At 38.1% G+C, this 25375-nt stretch overlaps 1 protein-coding gene across 4 annotated transcripts in view; it reads left to right on the top strand.

Annotated features, from left to right (window-relative positions):
* The window catches only part of MCUB (mitochondrial calcium uniporter dominant negative subunit beta), a 144888-nt gene that overhangs the window by 99899 nt on the left and 19614 nt on the right, over positions 1-25375 (top strand). For all 4 annotated transcript variants that reach the window (XM_073237188.1, XM_073237191.1, XM_073237189.1 and 1 more), the window contains exons 2-4: positions 18694-18769; positions 19275-19445; positions 22648-22752. In XM_073237188.1, coding sequence (XP_073093289.1) covers positions 18694-18769; positions 19275-19445; positions 22648-22752 — 352 coding nt within the window. The remainder of the gene's footprint in view (positions 1-18693; positions 18770-19274; positions 19446-22647; positions 22753-25375) is intronic.

Below are 25375 nucleotides of genomic sequence, written 5' to 3'. Positions count from 1 at the left end.
CTAGAGGGTATTATCCTCAGTGAAATAAGCCAGGAGGACTACCAAATGATTTCACTTATTTGTGGAGCATAACAAAGCAAAACTGAAGGAACAAAACAGCAGCAGACTCCCACACTCCAAGAAGGGATTAGTGGTTACCAAAGGGAAAGGGTTGGGAAGGGTGGGAGGGGAGGGAGGGAGAAGGGGATTACAGGGCATGATTGGCACACATAGTGTAGGAGGGTCACAGGGAAGGCAAAACAGTACAGAGAAGACAAGTAGTGACTCTAGCATCTTACTACACTGATCGACAGTGACTGCAATGGGCTGTGGGGGGGACTTGATAATATGGGTGAATGTAGTAACCACAATGTTGCTCATGTTAAACCATCATAAGATTGTATATCAATGATACCTTAATAAAAAGAAAAACAAAGACTTCTGCTGTAGCAATAAGAAAGCAAGAAGGCCTGGTTGGCTTGGTGGCAGAAATTTGAAAGAGTCTGGTCACTCAGCACATATTATCAGTTTTTCACTCATCCAGGGAAAGGGATCTGCTGCACAGTTTATGTTACACAGGGGAGCAGTCTCTTACATATCTACCCCAACAGAGTGCCTAACAGCTTGGAATTATGTACTTGCTAAAGAAATCCAGATGTGTTTCCTTTATATAGTGCCAATTTGTTTCCCAGTATGGAACTAGCATCTTTGTCATAGAAAGATCTTCATGTACTTCTGCAATATAAAAGTTGTGACTATAAACATATGCAGTGATTTAAATACATGTGTGTATATAGTATACTAATATGTATTATGTATTGTGAATTTATATACACATTAGACTATGTGTCCAAATAAATATTATCTTTAGTTTTGAAAAATAGATAACCTTTGTATTGACTTTGCATTTTGAAGTTGTTTTCAGACCTTGAACCACATTATTTGGAATGTCTTTAGTAGTGGTAAGAATTCATCTTTACGTGGGGGATTTGATTGAACAGCCAAATGTTGTCAGGAACCAAATCTATTTCTTTTTCTTATCCAACTTCTAACTTGTGTCTTAAATCTTTTTAAAGTAAATTACATGATCTAATGGTATTTGTGGAATGCAACTGAGAGATCCCTGAAAAGAGCAGTAATGAGAGAGTTCTGCCTGGTGGATGTGGAAAGGGCACACTGTAGCACCATATTATTGCTGAAAGCCGCACACTGAGACTGTCACATGGAATGCTTTGTGGCAGAATAATTAAAGTAGTCTGAAAGGGCTTATATTTAGAAGTACTGTTGCTGTTTATTTTTCTTTATCAGTGTGTCACCATTCCCTTTCAACTGAGATGTAAGCTGCTACTCTGGTTTATATTATGCAGGTTATGCCAGTTCCCATTATACACCAGTACCTCCTATCACCCCATCTCAGAAAGTCTCTCCTTTTTGAAGTGATTGTGCTGTTGTATTTTTCTCTTCAGCTGAGCTAGATGAGGTCTTAGGCCATACATAGTTTCTGCTTCTTGATACTTGACGTTTTCTTAATGCATGTAGAATGTAAAGTTGGATCACAAATGGTTGCTTTTCCTAATTTAAAGAGATTAAAACAGTGAATTAAAAGAAAATTCAACTTTTTTTTCAGTCTCACTCCCTGATGTATTATTTTTTATTGAATGGCATGTGGTGGGGTTATTGATATAACCTCTATTAGATTTGAATGCTTAAAATAGTTTGTTGTTTGTTAGCATCCAGGAGAAACAAGCCTTATTCAAATTTGACTGGACAGGTAGACTTATTTGACAAATAACTGATGCTGTTGTAGAAATAGGAACCCTCCTAACAGGATTAGTAGCCGATAGGCTATGGTCATAGGAGGGATGCATTGAAAGAAGGAATGGAGTTTGGGTGAGTCAGTCTTCAAACAGTTCAGCTCTGTGTGTGTGAGGAGTTTATATAAGATTTTCAGAATGATCTTTTCATAAAATCCCCTTCACAAAGGGTTGTCTTAGGATAAGTATGATGTTTCTTTTAAACTTTAACGTGTCAGAAGAATGCCAATATTCTTAAAACTTCTAAATAAGAACTTGTAAAGAGTACATGCGTTTTTGCGCTTGTTTTTTATTTAAAAATATTTTTTTCAATTCCCTAAGTAACTGTAGTTTTCTACTGGCATGAAAAAAGTTTAATATTTGACCCTTTGTTAATAGGTCACTTCTCTCTATAAATGGTAATTTTAAAGTGTTTGTCTAAACCTATTGTGTTTAGCATTGTTTTATTTTGAAACAGTCTCAAACTTAGAAAAAGGTATAAATGCAGTAGAAGGAACATTTTGTTTCTGAACTATTTGAGAATAAGTTGCAAACATGATGCCATTCCCCTTTAACAAAAACGCTCTCCATCTAGACCAAAAAATGACCACCAAAATTAACATTGGAACATTACTATCATCTAGGTCTTAGACCCCATTCAAATTTTGCCAATTTTCCCAATAATGTTCTTTATCGGAAAAAGTTCAGGATCACATTTGAATTTAGTTGTCAAGTCTCTTTCAGTCTGGAATAGTAACACATTCTTTCCTTGACTTAACAAGTTTGGCGCTTTTGAAGATTCACCGTCATTTTGTAGAATGTCTCTGGTTTTGTCTGTTGCTTTCTTGTGATTTGATTCAGGTCATCCGCCTTTGTCAGGGATGTCACACACTGTTTTCTCTCTCACTGCATGATGCCAGTGGCCCTGTCATCCTTCATGTTCAGTCTGATCACTTGAAGGTGGTGTCTGCCAGACTCCTTTCTCTTTGAAGTTCCTGTTTTTCCTTTGGAATTGATGCTTTTCTGTGGAGGCATACTAAAATTATGTAAATATCTTGTTCCTTATCAAACTTTAAATGTATTCACTTACTTATATCAGAATGGACTCCTAATTTCCTATTTCTTTGTATAATCTGTTGTATACTGATAATTATATAGTAACAGATCATAATCTGTTTGCTGTCATTGTTGAATTTAATGCTCAAATGGTTCCTTGAGACTTCCTTCAAGCTGACTTCTGCATCCTTTCGATATCTCTCCCATCATTTGCTGAGAACTTCCTTGCTTTCTAGAACAGCAGGATGCTCCAGGCTCATCTTGTCCTTCCCAGGTCCTAGCCCTGGAATTAGCTATTTTTCCAAGGAGCCCTGGTTCTTTTCAGACGATACTGGTATTTAGAAGCCAAAATCTGGATGCTAGATATGCTCATTATTGGGAATGTTACTCTTCATAGCCCCCTCAGAAAGAAAAGTTGTATATACATAAGTATAAAAATAATAGGTATATAACATTTAAATCTTTTATGTTTATATACATATATAATTAAACATTTGCATATTTTAAAAAGTTTTATACTTATTTTGTTGGTTTTATTTGTATTTTCTCATATTACAAACCATGAATTCATACCAATATTTTCAGTTTCATTCCAGTGTGAGAGGGTTCATTCTACTTGTCTCCCTTTCCATGTTGTAGCTCTCTCATTCCTGACATACTTGCTTATTTGGTCAGTTGTCCTGTGGGTAACAATTTCTCATCTCTGCCACCACTCCTTGCCTGCACAGATGCCTTCCTCACCCAATTTGGGTTCAAACCTTGGTCTGAGCATACCTTCCAGGAGGTGCCCTCACCACCTTTCAGTTCCTGCCATGCCACACTTCCAATCTGTGGACACCCCTTCCCATTCCACTCTGTGGACACGCTCCTCACCAGGGTTAGGCCCTGACACACCCATGCTAGCTGCCCCCCTGGTCAATGCCTCCATATGTGGATTCTGACTTCCCACTTGTGGCCTCCCTACTCCCCTCCATGGGTGCCCTTCTCAGAATGAATCCTTAGAGTGAAGAAGAGTAATTAATCCCTCATGGGAAAAATGAAATTAGATCTGTCCCTGACACACTGTTGTAAAACTACAGAACCCCGGAAGCAGAAAGCTGGAAGAAAATCTCACAGAAACCCTTAAATTTATAGAATGAGGCCAGAAGGGAAAGGAATATCTTCAAAGTTCTGAGGGGAAATAATAAATCTAGAATTCTGTGTCTAGTAAACGTTTTCAACAAAATAAAGGTTGAAAGAATAAGAGATTCTTATTGAACACTCTTCTGTGGAGGAATAAAGTTGAACATATACGAGAACAGGATGTAAGAAGAAATGGAGAGCAAAGTAGTTGGAAAACTTACAGATGAATCTATAAATCATATAAAGCAGTAGTCATGACAACTTGGGGTTTCTATAAAAGGTAGAAATAATTCCTTCTTAATTGTGATTGATACAGTCTAAAGGTCTTATTTTTGTTCAACAATAGGCTAGAGAAATAAACTTTACACTCTAAGCCACCCAAGAATGTCTCAGAATGTCAAGGGCAGACACTAAAAGGGTAGAGAAAATAAGCAAATACTTCCAAACCAAGAGAGAGGAGTAAAGGAGAATTAAAAAAATTAAATTATTAGAGGGAAAAAAAAGAAGACAGAAGCAAAGGAAAATCAGAATAAATAGAAAACCTAAAATAAGATGGCAGATACATTTATCTGAAATAACAAATGTGAAGAAATTAAACTCAAGAGTGAAAAGGACAGAAATTGTTGAATTTGTTAACCATCTATAGGTTCTCATTGAAAGCATTACTCTAACACAGAAGGAGTGAGCAAAGTTTAACACGGAAGGAAGGCATGAGAATGCAGAAAAATGTTGACAAGGAAATGGGTAAAATACGAGCAATAAAAAACCCTCATTTTTAACCCTGTGTTACATACCACCTAAAGGGGAGTTCTTCGTGGAATGTGTGAAGCAAGCGTGGGACTCTTTGGCTGATTGTTCTGCTGAGCTTTTCCTTGGGCTCATTAGTCGCAGCCTGTGGTGTGTCGTGGCTTTCTGCAGAGCCTCACGCTGAGATCCAAGCTTTCAGGATTTCTTTTTGCTTCTTTGTACAAAAATATATTTTAAACTGCTGTGTAGTGACTCTCTTGATGAACTCTTCTGACTTGACTCTAGATTTACATTTTAAATCAGCCTAACCGAAATGGCGTTTTGGAACACGCCGTACGTGGTTATCTTGACTAATGCTTCAGTGTCTCTCAGGTACTACGTGAATCATTACTGTTAAAATAATTTTTTCCTTCTGATCTGGACAGCCCAAGAGGAGTATGGTAACATGATAGAAACAACAGAAACAGAAGGAATGCAAGTAGCGTTTGGCTACTAACAACAGTAATTTACACATATTGAGTGTGGTGTCTCAACCCTCTTCCTGTCAGCTGGGCTACATTTATATTCATTCTCTAAGCACTTGGTATTGAAGCCAATCCTTCTTTCATTTTCTGGACTGACCTCAGCAGCACCCTTAAAATTATAGTCATGTGCGTGTGAATGTATCTATATGTCTGATCTATATATATATGACACATATTGTGTCTTTCATTCTTCCTTCCTCCCTTCTTTCAAGAAGGAGATGTTTCTGAGAGCATATAATGAAGGATTAAAGCCCAGAGAAGATATTAGACTAATTTTGCTCATCCCTGTCTGTTATAAAACACATTAAAATGTTAGAATATATTGGCTTAAAAATTATTTATAATAAATAAATTGGCTTCAGCATCATTGTGTGAATGCAGTTTCTTATGATTTGTTCATAATAAAAGTACCTAATCGTTTTCCTCTAGTTCAGATCACTTATGCCTAGAGACCTTCTTTGCATGGGTTTCTATAGTGTGGAGCTGCTTTTCACAGTTACTGTTTCTCTCTTCTCAGGTTCCTTCCTTAACTCTTCATCCGGAAACAGACCCCACTGAGCCACACAGGTGTAGGTATAGCTTGATAACGTGAGCCGGGAGCAGCTCAGCATCCCTTTCCCCTAGGGTGACAGTTTAGTGAGGCAGTGTAACTGGGGGCTCCTCACTGCTTGCCTGTGCTCACTTGTGAGCTTGTGACTTTAGACAGATTGTTTAATCTCTCTGTGTTCCAGGATTCTAATAATTAGAATATGGGAAACAACCTGCATATAGATGTTTACGGCAGCCTTATTCTTAACTGCCTTTACTTGGAAGCATCTAAGGTGTGTCCTTCAGTAAGTTAGTGGATAAATGGTGGTACGTCAGACAATGGAATATCCTTCAGCACTAAAAAGAAATGAGTGATATAAACAACAGTATTTTATTGTAATCATCAAACTTGCCAAGAGACTAGATCTTAACCATTCCATTACAAAAGAAATAATTGTGATGTGATAGAGATGTTATATTATAGCTGCAATCATGCTACAACATATAAATCAATGTCTGTACACATTAAATTTACACAGCATATGTCAAACTTATTTCAATTTTAAAAATTAAAAGAAAAAGGGAAAATGAGCTATCCGGACATCAAGAGACGTGGAGAAAACTTAAATGCATATTACTAAGTGAAAGAAGCCCATCTGAAAAGTCTATGTGATGTGTGATTCCGGCTATGACATTCTAGAAAAGGCAAAACTATGGAGACAGTAAAAGGGTCTGTGGTTGTCAGGAGCTAAAGGGGAGGGAGGGATGAACAGATGGAGCAGAGAGGATTTTTCGAGCAGTGAAACTGTTCTGTATGATACTACAGTGTGGCTGCGAGTCGTCATAGGTGTGTCCAAACCCACAGAATGTATAGCATCAAGTGAACCTAATGTAAACTGTGGACTTTGGGTGATCATGATGTGTCAGTATAGGTTTGTGGGCTCTAACAAATGTACCACACTGGTGCTGGATGTTGATAATGGGGGAGACTGTGAGGGGAGCTGCAGGTGTATATGAGAACTCTCTGTGCTCTCTGTTCAATTTTGCTTTTCTAAAACTGATCTAAAAAAAAGTATTTAAAAAAAAATTATGGGAGGAGCATGCTGAATCAGCCCCAAAGACTATCCTTACTAACTCCAGTTCTCTAGTTACTTCCTATTATACCAATGCTGAGCTAATTTTCTTGACAAATTAAGTGAAATTAATACATTTGAATGGAAAAAATATGGGAAGTAATAGTCTATACCTCATGGTTGCTACAAAGGTTAAATAGGATACCACAGTAAAGGTTAAATAAGGCACCACAGTAAAACATTTACCTATACAAAGAGGGGGAGAAGAATGCGTAGATAGAGAACAGCATGTGCTGTACCCCTGAGATCTGAGAAACTTGTCATGTTCTGGGACTTGAGGGATGAACAGTAGGATCAGAGTAAGGTAAACAAGGAAGAAGGGAATGAGATGAAGCTGGTAGCACAGGCAGCATCTAAGTCATGTAGCGTCTCATTGGCCATGACAAGCTTTAATTTTGAATTACAAAGGGAATCCATTGAAGAATTTTAAATAGAGTAATGGGTGAGTCTGTTTACATTTTAAGATCACTTTTGCTGCTTTGAGGAAGATTGCATAGAGGAGAGCAAAGTTGAGGCAAGCAAACAAGTTTAGAACTGATACAATAGATGATGGCCTGGACCAGAGCACTAACAGTAACAATGGAGGGATGTGGATGAACTGTGCAGGTAGAACAGATGGGTTGATGGAATTGGTGGAATCAAGAAAGACTCTTAAGATTGACTTGAGCAGCTAGGAGATGGTGGGTCAGTTGCAGGGGGAAGATGGAACCAGAGAAAGAGGTTTCAGGGGGAAATCAAGAGTTTTGTTCTAGATAAATTCAGTTTCAGATATATGTGATTATGTAAGGGGAGATGTTAGACATTTCAGTGTCCTAGTCTGCACCTCAGGGGAAGTGTGGCTGAAGGTAGAAACCTGGTGGTAGTATGTTGAAGAGTGGAGGGGAGGGGAGTTGAGGATAAGCCAATATAGACATGTGTGGCCAAGGAGGGTGTATGAATGAGACAATAGCTAGAGGGATGAGTGATTAGTGGAGGGTTTGGAACTTTTTAAAGATGAGAGGTATTAGAGCATATTTGCCTGCTAATGTATTGAACCTGTAGAGTGTGAGAGGTAGTGAGGGGGAGTTAAGATTTTGAGAAAGCCTGAGATGTGTAAGATGGAAAATATCTGAAGAGGCATTGGCCTTTGAGGAGGAAGGTCACTTGACTGCAGTAGGAGGGGATGAAGCCATGGAAATACAGACTGAGTTATTTAGGCTTTATGGTGGGAAGATGAGACAGTTAAGACTTCGAGTTGGCAATGCAAGGAAGGCATGCTGGGCAGGGCTCTCCAGACGGGGGTGGGAGTAAGCACAGAGGCGAGGAAGCATATGGTCAGGAGCCTGTTCAGGAAAGCTGCAGTATGTGCCGCATATCGTACATGTCTGAGATAGAGAGGTAGGTGGTGGGCAGTGCTAGTGATGAGAAGGTGAGGGAGAAGGGGGCAAGAATCAACTCATGAGATATGTCCTCTGAATTGTTTCTCTTTGCAATGGAGAGCAAAGATTTTTAAATCTAGAAATAATTTGACTTTATGTGACCTTATCAAATTGGGACGGGTCTTAATCTTGAATGAATTGGTGGAAGAAGACAGGAAGCTGTTATAGGGATGGCTGTAGGTGAGATGGTAAGGATCTGAACTAGGGTTGTGGGGTGGAGAGGGAGGGAAGGGGATGGACTGGAGGGCTCTGTGAATTAGAACCAGCAGGCCTCGGTGACAGCTCAGCTATGACTTCTGGTCTGCCAGTTCGTTTTATGGATTACTAGTTGCTTAGGATAACTCTTAAGACCTCCAGTTCAGTGACTGGCAATTAGTGGTAAGAGTTTATCAAGATAAGGAATAAAGACGAGCATCAGGTCTACAGAGGAACAAGGAAGAGCTCAGCTCAGGAGGTATTGGTACCTGTGTGCCATCCCAGTGAGGATGTCTGGTGAGCCTGTTGGGTGAGCCTCCAGGGGGAAGTTTGTTGCTCCAGGGATGCCCAAATGTGTCTGCTTTGTTTGATTCTGAACCTTAGAAAATTCTGCTTGTTTGGGTTCAGACTACTACTAATCTGGATTATACTGAGTAAAACAATTTAAGGCAAAGAAAATATTCTCAAAGGAAGTTTGATAATACATTATCACAGTCTTAAAACTATTACTATTTTATAGTCCAATCATCCTGCAGTCAACCCTAAAGAAAAAAATAGGCAAAGATTTATGGACAAATGTGTTTAGAATCAGTTTAGTTGTAATGGTGAAAATTGATACAATATATATATGAAAAAACTGGAAGGTATACATCAGTGTTGACAGTGATAATTCTAGATTATTAATGACTTTTCTTTTTGCAAGTCTGTGATTTATAGATTTTTTTCTGAAAAGAATGTGTATTCCTTTCTGATGAGGGAAAAAATGTGGATGTAGTGTATAAAATGGAAATGTCCAACAACAGGTAAATCATGAATTCTGTTACATCTGTAGGTGAGTGGCTATGGGGCTATATAAATTATATTGTTTATGAGAAATTTTTAATGAGGTATGTAAACACTCATGAAACATTAGTGATCAGCTCTCAAAGGACTCTATGATTATATGAGGTTCTAGAAAGGCTGGGATAAAAGAATTCAGGAGTTTGTGGGATTGTGGATGCTTGTTTTTTCTATTTTCTAAGTTTCCACAATGACTTTTATTACATTTCTTTTCCCTTTTTTTTACAGTTTTCTAGTTTCTATAGGGCTTTTTCTTTTTTCTACTTTCCTTGAAAAAGTTTATTCCTTTTTCTTTTCTACCACTTTAGAAACTGTAGATTGAGTGGTTTCCTTTAAGCATTTAATACATCCACATAGTTGTAACTTTTCTAGCAAAGTGTTAACTTTTTCATTAAGTTGCCTTCCTCCTGGATATGACAGGACCATTCACATGTTATAAGAATCCACTTTACTATAACATACTAAATCTTGTTTAACATTATTCCACTCATTTAACAAAGAAGTGGTTTAAAATTTCTTATACTAAGTAGTTTATTTACCGACATATTTTACAGCTTTGGTTTTTATATTAGTTTCCTAGGTCTTCCATAACAAAGAACCTCAGATTGGGTGACTTAAACAACAGATTTATTTTCTCACAATTCTGGGAGCCAGAAGCCTGGGGCAGGCGTTGGTCTCTCCTGAGGCCTCTCTCTCTGGCTTGTAGATGACTACTTCTCTCTGTGTCCTCACATGGTCTTTCCTCTGTTCATGCATGTCTGTGTCTAAATCTCTTCTTGTAAGGACACAAGTTGTATTAGATCAGGGCCCATTTTAACTTAATTACTGTTTAAAATACAGTCACTTTCTGAGGTGTAGGGGGCCCAGCTCAGCCCATAATGTTGTTCTTTTGCATTCTGCTTCAATCTGGGTCCCATTTATTGTTTCCTGAACCCTCTTCCTGTCCAAGATCTCAGTAGCTGGTCTGTCTGGAAGCTGGGAGTCCAACTTGGTTCTTACTGTAAAGCCTGTGCTCTTTCCACTAAACTCTCATGACCCTGCAGGAGGACTTAAATTGGAAATGGCATTTGACCTGGACCTTGAGGGAATGACAGGAACTATTAGGCAGAAGTGGATAAAGAGGGCTTTTTAATGATAAGTGATGACACATAGCTTGTTTAGCTGGGGCCTAAGTTCCATCTGGGTTTAGTTCCCTTCTTCCTAAAGTGGTCTTTTAGCAAAGATCTAGGGGAAAGAAACTGTGATCTCTGTATATATGAAAACCTATTCATTTTCTTCAACTTTAAATAATGTTCCCAAGTAAAGGGTTCTGTATTGTTATTTTCCCTTAGTACCTTGATGATATTCATATATTCTTTTAACATGTTTATCAAGCCCATATGTTGTGTATCCTTTACTATTTCAGGTGCTGGTAATGTAGCAGTGAACCAGACCAAGTCCCCCCTGCTCCCAGGGAGAATGCACCAAGCCACCTTAAAGAAAACATTATGCACGGCCATGTTAGAGAACAGTAAGGTAGACTGTATGCAGGGAGGCTGCTAAGTGGGGTTTAGCAGTAGGGGAGAGAGACTGAGCTCAACTTAGAATACCACAAGGAGAAGGTATGGGGATTTATATCCAGGAAGCAGAGTGAGGAGATAGTGGATAAAAATTATAAAAAGAGTAGGGCAGTTAGGAGGCGGCATGAGAGGTGAGACAGAAAACTCCTTCCCAAACCACATATAATGTGAAAATATAGTTAATACAACTAATCCTAAAAAAGCAACAGGAAAGAAGGCTGCACCAGACTGCATACACCTGGAGAACAGAGCCAGACCTCATGAAACAAAGTAACGTACCAAAGCCTTGATCCAGCAAGACCCAAGACCTCCTCCCGCCCTAGCTCACCGGTGGGAGGAAGAGAAACGAAGTGGGGAGAAAGTGGAAGCCTAGGACCGCTGAACACCCGGCCCTGGAGATCTGCTTTGGGAACACAAACCTACATTGCATGGTGCTCTGGAGCTTAGTGGGGTTGGAAAGCTAAGACAGGCAGAAAACTTGGAGAGACTGAGATTCAAGCCATTTGCGGAGGACAGGGATCCACATCCAGCTGCTCTGGGACAAAGGAAAGGCGGATGGTCTGAGAGGCTTCCTAGCAGTGAGAGGGCTGCTGATAGGATGGGGTTTGCATGGAGCTTGCTGTGCCAGAGAAGGGATAGGTGGACAGGGGTGTCTGGGCATGCTCTGCCCAGCAGGTTGGGAATTTTCAGGAGCTTCAGGTGCTCCATCCCCCTGGCTGCCTACTCAGCTCCGAGGCCCCCCACTGTGACACGCTGCCTGCTGCACCTTCCTCCTGGCCTGCCAGCATGGGCTCGTAAACCAACAGTCACTGTGCTGGCGTCAGGCCAGCCAGAGGGAGGCACTGCCTACAGCAACTACCGATGCAAAGCACAGAGGCCTACACTTGTGTGCTAGGCCCACTGGTTCTTAGAGTGGAGACAGGCACTGTAGCCAGGAAGCAGGAAACAGCTCTTTCCTCCCCCAGGTACCACTACCTCTCCCATACAACCCCCAACATCACTCCAGGGGCTGAGCAGCTCCAGAAACAAGAGCTTCTGGGTAGTAGAGGGTGCCACATACAAATATGAAACATCAAAGGAACCTGGTTCAGCCCAAAATCCCACAAACGCCAGAAAAAGGGGCAAGTGAAACTGAACTCATCAATCTTCCTGAAAGAGATTTCAAAATAAAAATCATAAATATGCTCATGGAGGTACAGAAAAAGATTTAAGAGGTCAGGGATGAATTTAGGATGGAGATTCAATTAACAAATTCCATATCTGAAATGAAACATACAATGAAGGGATTTAAAAGCAGATTAGATATAGTAGAAGAGATGGTAAATGGAATAGAAATTAGAGAAGAGGAATACAAAGAAGCTGAGGCACAGAGAGAAAAAAAGGATCTCTAAGAATGAAAGAATATTGAGAGAACTGTGTGACCGATCCAAACGGAACTATATTTGCATTATAGGGGGCCCAGAAGAAGAAGAAAGAGAAAAAGTGATAGAAAGTGTCTTTGAGGAGGTAATTGCTGAAAAATTCCCCAATCTGCGAAAGGAGATAATCCCTCAGGCCATGGAGATGCACAGATACTCCAACACAAGGGACCCAAGGAAGACAACACCAAGACATACAATAATTAAAATGGTGAAGATCAAGGATAAGGAAAGAGTATTAAAAGCATCCAGAGAGAGAAAAAAGATCACATACAAAGGAAAACACATCAGGCTATCATCAGACTTCTCAACAGAAACCTTACAGGCCAGAAGGGAGTGGCGTGATATATTAAATACAATGAAGCTGAAGGGCCTACAACCAAGAATACTCTATCCGGCAAGATTATCATTTAAATTTGAAGGATGGATTAAACAATTTTCACATAAGCAAAAGCTGAAAGAATTTACCTCTCACAAACCATCTCTTCAGTGCATTTTGAAAGGACTGCTATAGATGGAAGTATTCATAAGGCTAAATAGCTGTCAACAGGGGAAATAAAACCACAGCAAAGAAAGAACAATTAATTACTAAGCAGATGCAAAATCAAATCAACTACCCCAAAATCAATAAAGGGATAGATGAAGACTACAGAATATGATACCTAATATATAAAGAATTTAGGAGAAAGAGAAATGAGGGGGAAAAAAAGAACCATTAGGTTGTGGTTGTAATAGCATACTAAGTGAGTTAAATTAGACTGTTAGATAGTAAAGGAATTACCCTTGAACCTTTGGTAACCACGAATCTAAAGCCTGTAATGGTAATAAGTACATACCTATCGATAATCACCATAAATGTAAATGGTCTGAATGCACCAATCAAAAGACGTAGAGTCACTGAATGGATAAAAAAAAAAAGACCTGTCTGTATGTTGTCTAGAATAGACTCACTTCTAACCAAAAGACATACACAGACTGAAAGTAAAGGGATGGAAAAAGATATTTCATGCAACTAATTGGGAGAAAAAAGCAGGAGTTACAGTACTTGTATCAGACAAAATAGACATCAAAATAAAGAAAGTACCAAGAGACAAAGAAGGACATTACATAATGATAAAGGGCTCAGTCCAGCAAGGATATAACTATTATAAATATCTACATACCCAACACAGGATCAGCTACATATGTGAAACAAATATGAACAGAATTAAAGGAGGAAATACAATGCAATGCATTCATTTTAGGAGACTTCAACACACCACTCACTCCAAACGACAGATCAACCAGACAGAAAATAAGTAAGGACACAGAGGCACTGAACAACATATTAGAAAAGATGGAACTAACAGACATCTACAGAACTCTATCCAAAAGCAACAGGATATACATTCTTCTCAAGTGCACATGGAACATTTTCAAGAATAGATCATATACTAGACCACAAAAAGAGCCTCAGTAAATTAAAAAAGACTGAAATTATACCAACCAGCTTTTCAGATCACAAAGGTATGAAACCAGAAATAAATTACACAAAGAAATCGAAAAATCCCACAAACACATGGAGGCTTAATAACATGCTCCTAAATAATCAGTGGATTAATGATGAAATAAAAACAGATCAAGCAATATATGGAGATAAATGACAACAATAATTCAACACCACAAAATCTGTGGAATGCAGCAAAGGTCGTGTTAAGAGAGAAGTATATTGCAATACAGGCCTACCTCAGGAAAGAAGAACAATCCCAAGTGAACCGTTTGAATGGACAATTAACGAAACTAGCAAAAGAAGAACAAATGAGGCCCAAAATCAGTAGAAGGGGAACATAATAAAGATTAAAGCAGAAATAAATAAAATTGAGAAGAATAAAACAATAGAAAAAAATCAATGAAACCAAGATCGGTTCTGTGAGAAAATAAACAAAATAGATAAACCTCTGGCCAGACTTATCATGAAAAAAAGAGAGTCTACATACATAAACAATCATAAGTGAGAAAAAAAATTACTATTGATACCACAGAAATACAAAGAATTATTAGAGAATACTATGACAAATTATATACTAACAAAAGAAAAATACAGCCTTCCAAGGTTGAGCCAAGAAGAAACAGAAAATCTGAATAGACCAATTACCAGCAAAGAAATTGAATTGATAATCAAAAAACTCCCTAGGAAGAAAACTCCTGGACCAGATGGTTTCACTGCTGAATTTTATCAAACATTTAGTGAAGACTTAATATCCATCCTCCTTAAAGTTTTCCAATAAGTAGAAGAGGAGGGAATACACCCAAATTCATTATACGAGGCCAGCATCACTCTAGTACCAAAACCAGGCAAAGACACCACAAAAAAAGAAATTACAGACCAATATCCCTGGTGAACATAAATGCAAAAATATTCAATGAAATATTAGCAAACTGAGTTAAAAATACATCAAAAAGATCATCCATCATGGTCAAGTAGGATTTATTCCAGGGATGCAAGGATGGTACAACATTTGAAAATCTATCATCATCCACCACATCAACAAAAAGAACAAAAACCACATGATCATCTCCACAGATGCCGAGAAAGCATTTGACAAAATTCAACATCCGTTCATGATAAAACCTCTCAACAAAATGGGTGTAGAGGGCAAGTACCTCAACGTAATAAAGGCCATATACGTCAGACCCACAGCCAACATTATACTTAACAGCGAGAAGCTGAAATCTTTTCCTTTAAAATCGGGAAGAAGACAAGGATTCCCACTCTCCCCACTTTTATTCAACATAGTACTGGAGGCCCTAGCCACAGCAATCAGACAACACAAAGAAATAAAAGCATCCAGATTGGTAAGGAAGAAGTCAAATTGTCACTGTTTGCAGATGACATGATATTGTACATAGAAAACCCTAAAGACTCCACTCCAAAACTACTAGATCTAATATCTGAATTCAGCAAAGTTGTGGGATACAAAATGAATACACAGAAATCTGTTGCACTCCTATACACTAACCATGAACTAGAAGAAAGAAATCAGGAAAACAATTCCATTCACAATTGCATCCAAAAGAATAAAATGCCTAGGAATAAACCTAATCAAGGAAGTGAAAGACTTATACTTTGAAAACTACAAGACACTCATGTGAGAAATTAAAGAGGATACCAATAAATGGAAACACATCCCATTCTCATGGATAGGAAGAATTAATATTGTCAGAATGGCCATCCCGCCTAAAGCAATCTACAGATTCCATGCAGTCCCTATCAAAATACCAACAGCATTCTTCAATGAACTAGAGCAAATATTTCTAAAATTCATATGGAACCACAAAAGACCCCGAATAGCCAAAGCAATTCCGAGAAGGAAGAATAATGCTGGGGAGATTACGTTCCCCGACTTCAAGGTGTACTACAAACCCACAGTAATAAAGACTATTTGGTACTGGCACAGGAACATACACATAGACCAATGGAACAGATTAGAGAGCCCAGATATAAACCCAAGCATATATGGTCAATTAATATGTGAGAAAGCCATGGATATACAATGGGGAAATGACAGCCTCTTCAACAGCTGATGTTGGCAAAATTGTACAGCTACATGCAAGAGAATGAAACTGGGTTATTGGCTAACCCCATACACCAAAGTAAACTTAAAATAGATCAAAGACCTGAATGTAAGTCATGAAACCATAAAACTCTTAGAAGAAACTATAGGCAAAAATCTCTTGAATTAAACATGAGCAACTTTTTCCTGAACACATCTCCCTGGGTAAGGGAAGCAAAATACAAAATGAACAAATGGGACTACATCATGCTACAAAGCTTCTGTACAGCAAAGGACACCATCAGAAGAACAAAAAGGCATCCTACAATATGGGAGAATGTATTTGTAAATGACAAATCCAACAAGGGGTTAACGTCCAAAATATATAAAGAACTCACATTCCTCAACACCCAGAAAACAAATAATCCTATTAAAAAATGGGCGAAGAATATGAACAGACATTTCTCCAGAAGAAGAAATTCAGATGGCCAACAGGCACCTGAAAATAATGAAAACATGCTCCACATCACAATTATCAGGGAAATGTAAATTAAAACCACAATGAGATATCACCTCACACTAGTTAGGATGGCCAACATAGAAAAGACTAGGAACAACAAATGCTGTTGAGGATGCAGAAAAAGGGGAACCTCCTACACTGCTGGTGGGAATGTAAACTAGTTCAACCATTGTAGAAAGCAGTATGGAGGTTCCTCAAAAAACTGAAAATAGAAATGCCATTTGACCCAGGAATTCCACTTCTAGAATTTACCCTAAGGATGCAGGATCCCAATTTCAAAAAGACATATGCACCCCTATGTTTATCGCTGCACTATTTACAAAGCCAAGAAATGGAAGCAATCGAAGTGTCCATCAGTAGATGAATGGATAAAGAAGATGTGGTACATATATACAATGAAATATTATTCAGCCATAAGAAGAAAAAAAATCTTACCATTTGCAACAATATGGATGGAGCTAGAGGGTATTATGCTCAGTGAAATAAGCCAGGCAGAGAAAGATAAGTACCAAATGATTTCACTCATCTGTGGAGTATAAGAACAAAGCAAAAACTGAAGGAACAAAACAGCACACTCACAGAACCCAAGAATGGACCAACGGTTATCAAAGAGAAAGGGACCAGGGAGGGTGGGTGGGAAGGGAAGGAGAAAGGGAGTAAGAGGCATTACAATTGGCACAAATAATGTAGTGGGGGGCACGGGGAAGGCAGTATAGCACAGAGAAGACAAGTAGTGACTCTATAGCAACTTACTTCACTGATGGACAGTGACTGTAATTGAGTATGTGGTGGGGACCTGATAATGGGGGGAATCTAGTAACCACAGTGCTGCTCATGTGATTGTATATTAATGATACCAGGAAAAAAAAAAAGAGTATGGTAATTTTTCGCTTAATTGACCTAACAGGATTCTTGAGAAGGGAGGCTAGGGTGGTCAAATGTTATCTGGTGGATGGTAGAAGGATGAAGAATTTGATCAGATATAGAGGGTGAGAGAATTCTCGCTAAAGCAACTAGACAGGATTATTGGTGAAACTGAGATCTTGGAGGACATTCCCAAGGATGGGGCTTTTAGTCAGGCTTAGCAGAGACAAACTAAACTTTTGTCAAGGAAGGAGAAAGTTGGAGGGATTGTGGAGAAGTAAAGGAAGGATTTCAATTTTTATCCCTTTCATTTTTATATTTGATTTTAATAAATGATGAATCATTATATCATTAAATAATTTTAAAGAAGTATTTTGGTAGATAATTCTGTTTTCATGTGTATACATTTTTCTCAGTTTCATGTAGTTCCACTAAAAGTAATAGATGGTATTATAATAGCCAATATGTAAACTTGGAGGACTTTTACTATGTTCATTCATTGAGTAGCATCTATTTTAAGAAATAATCAGGTTTCTTTTTTCTCACCTTTGTTGTGAATTATATTTTTAGGAATAAAATTCAAATGAACAGCCTTAAATTAATGTGACATGATATTTTGTTGCAACTAATTGCCTATGTTGTGCTTATACTAGAAATATGTATTTGAATGTTTTATTTCTCTTATTGAGATTGTTTTGATTTTGAGCCTAATGGAACAGCACTTGAGTCAGTGTCATTTTTTTTATATAGCAGTGAGCACATTTTTAGCTAGTGATTTATTATTTTAATAGTGTATCCGCTCATAAATAAAAACCTGAAAAATACAATTTATAAAAATTCTTCATTGCATAATTACTGGCAAACATTGTGAAGAAACTATTTACAAGTTGACACATTATAAAAACTGGATGAATATGAAAGAACTACTTTGCTGTAGAAGTTTGAGTTCCAGATCTTCAGGGCCTATTCTTTCTGCTACCACAGTCTCTGTTCACACAGCTCACCATGACATCGTTTGGCTTCCTCAAGCACCAGTACAAACACCAACGCAAACCCTAAAAACATAGTAAGGTAGCTATTCAGAAGTTTCAGACCCAGCAGCACTATGCAGTCTAACTTTCTGTGAGGATGGAAATGTTCTATTTCTGCACGGTCCAGTATGGTCTCCACTAGGCATGTGACTAATGAGCCCTTGAACTGTGATGAAGGTAACTGAGAAACTGGATTTTTGTGTTATTTCATTTTAATTAAATTTAAATGGCCACATAGGCTAGTCGCTACCATATGGGCAACACAATCGTCAGAAAGGTTTTGTGGGCTTCTCTAAGGGCTTATTTATTGGGTATGTGTGGGAAGCTGAAGTTTTCTTCATGATTGTCATATAAGCTTAAAAAATCTGGCAAGGACACTTTTTCAACTTCCCCACTTTTTCCCAAAAGAAAAAAAAGTAAATCTTTCTTACAGGTTTTGTGTGTGAAGCCGTTTGGAAATCTGAAATGCTATCAGTCACAACTTTACAGTACAATGGCGCCCCTTGATGGTAAGCTTTCTTAGCACTTCTTTGATTATTAAGTTAATTTATTTCCATTCTTCCACATAAAGTGAGAAATATGTTTTGAGCAAAACAGACCTTTTTTTGCATCCCTCCCCGCCCCCACACGTAGTCCTTTGGGTTCAGTTCCTCCCTTTCCTGCTCCCATAATGCCTCTGATGTCTTTTGGTAAACTTTCTCCCTGGCAATCAGGGGAGTTATAGATGAATTAATTAGAAGCAGTTTCGGCCCTCAAGAACTTAACTCTTTACCCACGAAGACTAAGCAGAAAACCATAATAAAGTGTGATCCATACATAATAAAATATTACAGGATGGTTAGGGAATATGTAAACTGTGGTGTAATGAAGGCAATAGGAACAGTGCAAATTATTTTAGGAATTCAGAGGATTATGAGTTCCATATTTAAGCATGCCTTCTAGAATTTTTGTATTTTAAAGTTGTTTTTTTTTAATTTATCCATTCCTATATTATTATCTTTTTTTTCTTAACAGCAATAACTGTCAATCATAGACACGGCCTTCCCTTGATAACTCTTACTTTGCCATCCAGAAAAGAGCGCTGTCAATTTGTAGTCAAACCAATGTTATCGACAGTTGGTTCATTCCTTCAGGACCTACAAAATGAAGATAAAGGTGTCAAAACTGCAGCCATCTTTACAGCAGGTATGTATGTTTTTTTTTCAACTTTGTCTTTTTCTCTCCTTCTGAACCTTTGTTGTGTTTCTTTACCTTTCTAGAAAGTTGATTCTTTGATTCATTATATAATAAATGGTGGGCCTTGACTAATGCCTTCATTTTTTTTATCAGTAATATAAAAAAATTAACTCTGTTAAATAAAAAATTCGTGGAATAAGTTACTACAAGGTTCAGCTACTTAGTTCATAAACTTAGCCCCAGAATTTTTTCTGAACAAATTTTAAAGACAGTCATTCAGTTAGATAACTAGAAAATGAAATGCAGTTGCAGTGATTGAAATAGCCAGTGAATAATGAAAATACACAAATAGTTCGTTAAGTCTTTGTTACAAATCAATTACAGTCTAGTATATTTTTTATGGAATTCTCAGGGAAAAATGTATTTTTAATACCAACACAGGTAGTTAATCACTTAGATATTACAAATTTAGGATATAGCTTTTATGCCCTTGGGGTCTGAAATGGTCTTGGATCTACTGTCCCTGAAATGGAATAATTCTTTACCCAAGCCCAACATACGAAGGCTACAAATAAAGGTAAGTGAATAAATTTGCATTATTTTGTTATAGTATTGCATGTTTAGAATAAACTTATTTTAAAGGTAGTGATTACTGTTGCAGTTTTGAGAAGGAAATAACCATTCTTCTTTCCTGGCCAAGTTCAGAACCAATTAAGGGATAGATGCAGAAGTTGGAAAAATAGAGATTCAAGATTTTATTTGATCAACGTATTTATTGAACATCTACCATATATGCTAGAGCAAAGAACACCGGAGATCAAAAACTCCTGCTCTTATGGAGCTTACATTTAAAGAGGAGAAAGAAGCAAGATAAAGAAGTAAAATATGTTAGACAATAAGGCTTAGGGGGAAGAATAAAGCAGAGTGTGCTGGGGGGAGATGTGTGTGGTGTTGGGGGGAAGTGCTCACTAAGTCACATTTAAGTGATGAGGTTGGAAAGGGAGCTGTGAGAAGGGAGAGGAGCTCTCTAGGGGGAGGCCCAGAGGTAGGCGCCAGCTACCCTGTGACCTCCCCTGGAGGGAGCTGGATCAAAGTAGGAGGGGAGAGGCAGATTAGGGAAATTAGGTTATTGTAGAGGCTCTGGATTTAACAGGAAGGGGGGAGCTCTCTTTCTAGTAAAACCAGGATCAGAGAATAAAGTTTCAGTCCTATGGCCACAAATGGTCTAATGCTTCATCCCTTAAAACAGACATTGTCCCCGTCCAGGAGCACAGAATGCCTAGGGGCCTTCTCTATGGGTTCGGACCTGCCTTCCTAAACCTCTAGGAGGAGGGAGATCCACACCCAGAACTCAGAAGGGCGCTGAGCACACTGCTTGCCTCTTAGTATGTGCTCAGTTTCTGTTAAATAATGAAGTAAGTAAGGTTAAAACAGTGATTGAAGTGTACCCTGCTTATTTTTAAAAATAGCTTGAGTAGCTCTGAAACACAAAGCACAAAGAAAAATACTAGAGATTTGAGAGGAAAGGGGTTGTTTGAATCGAGTGAAAACTCTGTTGGGTTAAATCAATACTTGCCCAAGAATAGATGAAAAATTCTGTGCTGTATCATTAGTCCCTTAAAAGTGTTTCACGTCAGTCTTTTGCTATTCCTGTATTAATACAAAGGATAATGTAGTACTTCAACTGAGAAATCATACTTGGTTGATTTCTTTTTATAGCAATATTTTAAGAAGCAGGTTTGAAGTCATTAAAATGTAAATTTTTAAATGATACTTATAAAGTCAAATAAGATGATTGGTGTGTTGCTGATCTTTTTAAAAAGAGGCTCTGTGGGTGGAATTTGCCTGCATTTAATATGGGCTTGAAAAGATTTTTCAAAGCTTGTCACAGTTTTGCCCATTGTGTGGGTTGAATTATTTGGCAATTTCTGGGCAAATGATGTTACCCCAGTTGATGAACGGGAACCCAAACAGCCAACTTCTAGGAACAGACCCAGGTGCAGCGTTGACTTGATGCCTTCTGGAACAAAAGAACTAGAGAGAGCCAAACAGGCGTCAGGCAACCAGGTTCTTCCTAATTTTACTAGCAGGATTCCTGCATATGTGGTAGCTTAAATAGCTCTGGTTGAATGTAGCCATGCTAATGCTAGGCCAGGAAAAAATACACATCCTAGACTTTATATCACATAATTATATGTGGCCATTCTGAAGGGGTAATGATAGAAAGAGAAGCACTCGTCAGTGCCAGAGTTTTGCTTATTGTTTAATGAGTTTGCTTTCTTAACACCTGTTTTACATTAAAGTTTACTTAGAAAATATAATAACAAAACCAGGCTATATGAGAAGCTGTGCAAAGTACACTGAGGTTAAAATTTCCCAAGAGATCTTTTTTTCTGGAATGTTCCCTAGGATATTTGAAATCTCTCCTACCTCTCTCCACCTCTGTAAAATAATCACACAGGCAAATTACTCCTTAGATTTAATTATGTTCATTACCACCCCTGCCACATCCCCATCCCCTCTCAGCTTTGCCTCTTTTCATCTTCTCCTAGCTAGCAAGGGATGGAGTGGGGTGTGGCGGGGGGCCACCAGGTTCCAACTAGCATAGATCCATCACTTCTGGGAATTAAAAATAAGAGAGAGGTAGACTTTAAAAAATGTTACTACCTGTGTGCGTCCACATAACAGTGACTTGGGTGTAAGTCGCAGAAATAGTCCAGACTAAGCAAAAGAGTGTGTCAGCAGGCTCTGAGATGGGGATTGACAGAAGGCCCTGCTTGGAAGAGGGCAGGGACAGGAGGACAAGAGCAAAGACCGGGTCAGCCCAGCAAGGGCCTGATGGGCTTTGCTGCTGACGCTTCTACCTGGCCACCTCCGTGCTGGCCTTGCCGTGAAGAGTTCCCACCTCCCCTGCATCTTTGTGTGACCTTGTACAGAGAGCCTTGCCAGGGACCTCAGTCTGGATCCCAGTCCAGCTGACAGCGTGAGAGAGGGAGGGCCTGCTCTGTGTGGTCCGGTGTAAAGGGAGGTAGAGCAGCAAGGGAGGATTCCTCGCAATGGGAACAATATTGGATATTCAGGAGTACCCCAAAGGCAACTGTCCGTTATTGTATTGTAAACACCTGGGTGTTAGTATTTTTCTATATGTTGGAAAATGATTCTTGCTGTTCTAAAACAAAGATGTATTTTTTCATTGTTTTCCATTTTTCAGATGGCAGTGAAATTCCAGCTTCGACCTTGATGGAAATTTTGCTAATGAATGATTTTAAACTTGTTATTAATAAAATAACATATGATGTACAGTGCCCCAAGAAAGGTAAGTAATACGGCTGTGCAGCTGTCTTAACATTTCCCTTTAGTGTGGGACTTCTACGGGGAGCATGCTTTATTACCTTAAGAATCTTTTTAATTGACCAAGTGCCAAAGAAGGCTTTGTAGAACTGATATTTAAGCTTTTCTAGTGGAGGTTTAAATGATCAGTAGGAGTTGCCTAGCAGAGCTGTTAGTCTCATACATTCTTTTTTGACTTTTAAGTCTTTACTTTAGGATCCTGAATGCTTAATTTGACATTACAGGGCTAAGAAGGGAGCCTGAAAACCACAAACTCAAGTGTGTATTGTTGTACAGCTCCTTTTTGAAAAAATAGATGGGTTTTTAAAGCAGTTTCAGGTTCATAGCAAAATTGAACAGATAATTCAGAGTTCTCTTGGACCTCTGCCCTCTATACTCAGCCCTAGGTTGTTACAGACCATGAGCCTACATTGATACATCATCACTGGCGTTAGGATTTATGCCTGGTGTACATTCTGTGAGTTTTGATAAATGTATATGTGTCCACCAATGCAGTGACATACAGAGAACTTCCACTGTCCAAAAATCCCCTGTGCTCTGCTTTTTCATCCCTCCTTTCCCTAGACTCTGGCAACCACTAATCATTTTACTGTGTCCATAGTTTTGCCTTTTCCAGAGTTTAATATGGTTGAAATCATACAATAGGTAGCCTTTTCTGATTGGCTTCTTCTACTTACTCATATGCATTTAAGTTTTCTCCATGTCTTTTCATGGCTTGGTAGCTCATTTCTTGTTAGTGCTGAGTAACAGTCCATTTCCTGGATATATCAGTTCATATATCCATTCACCTACTGAAGGACATCCTGAAAATCAAGTTTTGTCAATTGTGAATAAAGTGGCTCTAAACATTAGTGTGCAGGTTTTGTTTGTACATAGTTTTCAGTTCATTTGGCTAATTAATAAATACCAAGTAGCATGATTGCTGGATCGGATGGTAAGAGTATAAGTTCAGTTTTGTAAGAAACTGGCAAGCTAGTTCTTCCAAAGTGGCTATACTATTTTGCATTCTCATTAGCAGTGGATGAGAGTTACTCTTACTCCACATCCTTGCCAACATTTCATGTTGCCACTGTTTTGGATTTTGACCATTCTAATAGATGTGTAGTTGTAGCTTATTGCTTTAATTTACTCTTGCCTAATGACATGATTTCAAATTCTTCCCTGCCATCTGTATTCTTCTTTGGTGAGATGTCTGGTCAAGTCTTTGGCCCATTTTTTTTAAGCAAGTTGTCCCATTTTTTTATTGTTGGTTTAAGATTTCTGTGTATATTTTGGATAACAATTTGTTATCAGATCTTTTTCAAATATTTCCTCCCAGTCTGTGGCTAATCTTCTTGTATGTTTGGGATTGCCTTTTGCAGGGCAGGGGTTTTTAATTTTAATTAAGTATAGCTTATTAATTATTTATTTCATGAATTGTGTCTTTGGTGTTGTATCCAAAAAGTTACTGCCATATCCAAAGTCATCTGGGTTTTCTCCTATGTTGTCTTCTAGAAGTTTTATAGTTTTGCATTTCACATTTAAGTCTATAATTCATTTTGAGTTAGTTTTTGTGTAGGGGTTAAGGTCTGAATTCAGATCCTTTTTTTTTTCATGTGGATGTCCAATTGTTCCAGCACCATTGGTTGTAAAGACTGTCTTTACTCCTTTTTACTGGCTTTGCTCCTTTGTCAAAGATCAGTTGACTGTATTTATGTAGATATATTTCTGGGCTTTCTATTCTGTTCCATTGATCTATTCGTCTATTCTCTCATCAATACGAAATCATCTTGATTATTTTAGCTTTACAGTAAGCCTTGGAGTTGGGTAGTGTCAATCCTCTGAATTTATTATTCTCAAATACTGAGTTGGCTATTCCCGGTCTCTGTATAAACTTTAGAATCAGTTTATTGGTATCTTCAAAATAATATGCTGGGATCCTGGCTGGAATTGTGTTGAATTTGTAGATGGAGTTGGGAATAACTCATATCTTAACAATAGTGAGTCTTTCTATCCATGAATATGGGATATCTGTCCATTTATTAAGTTCTTCTTTGACATCTTTTATCAGAATTTTATAGTTTTCTTCATAGATTTTATATATATTTTGTTAGATTTATACCTAAGTATTTCAATTTTTTAGGTGATAATGTAAGTGGCAATGTGTTTTTAATTTCAAATTCCACTTGTTCATTGCTGGTATAGAGTAAATTAATTGACTTTTATATATTAACCTTGTATCCTACAACTTCGCTATAATTCCTTATTAGTTACAGGAATTTTTTGGTCATTTCTATCAGATTTTCTATATAGACAATCATGTTATCTGTGAACAAAGACAATTTTATTTCTTCCTTTACAATCTCTTCACCTTTTATTTCCTTACCATAATTCATTAGGTAGGACTTACAGTAAGATTTTGAAGAGTGGTAAGAGGAGACATCTTGCCCTTTATCTGGTCTTAGCAGGAAATCTTCAAGTTTCTCACCATTAAATATGATGTTGGATGTTTTTATCAAATTGAGGAAGTTCTCTGTTCCTAGTTTGTTAAAAATTTTCATTGTGAATGGGTATTGGATTTTGTCAAATGCTCTTCTGCATCTATTGAT

Source organism: Manis javanica, chromosome 5 (assembly GCF_040802235.1).
Source record: "Manis javanica isolate MJ-LG chromosome 5, MJ_LKY, whole genome shotgun sequence".
Lineage (NCBI taxonomy): Eukaryota > Metazoa > Chordata > Mammalia > Pholidota > Manidae > Manis > Manis javanica.
Note: the sequence above shows the minus strand (reverse complement) of the source record. Positions and strands in the feature narration are given on the sequence as shown.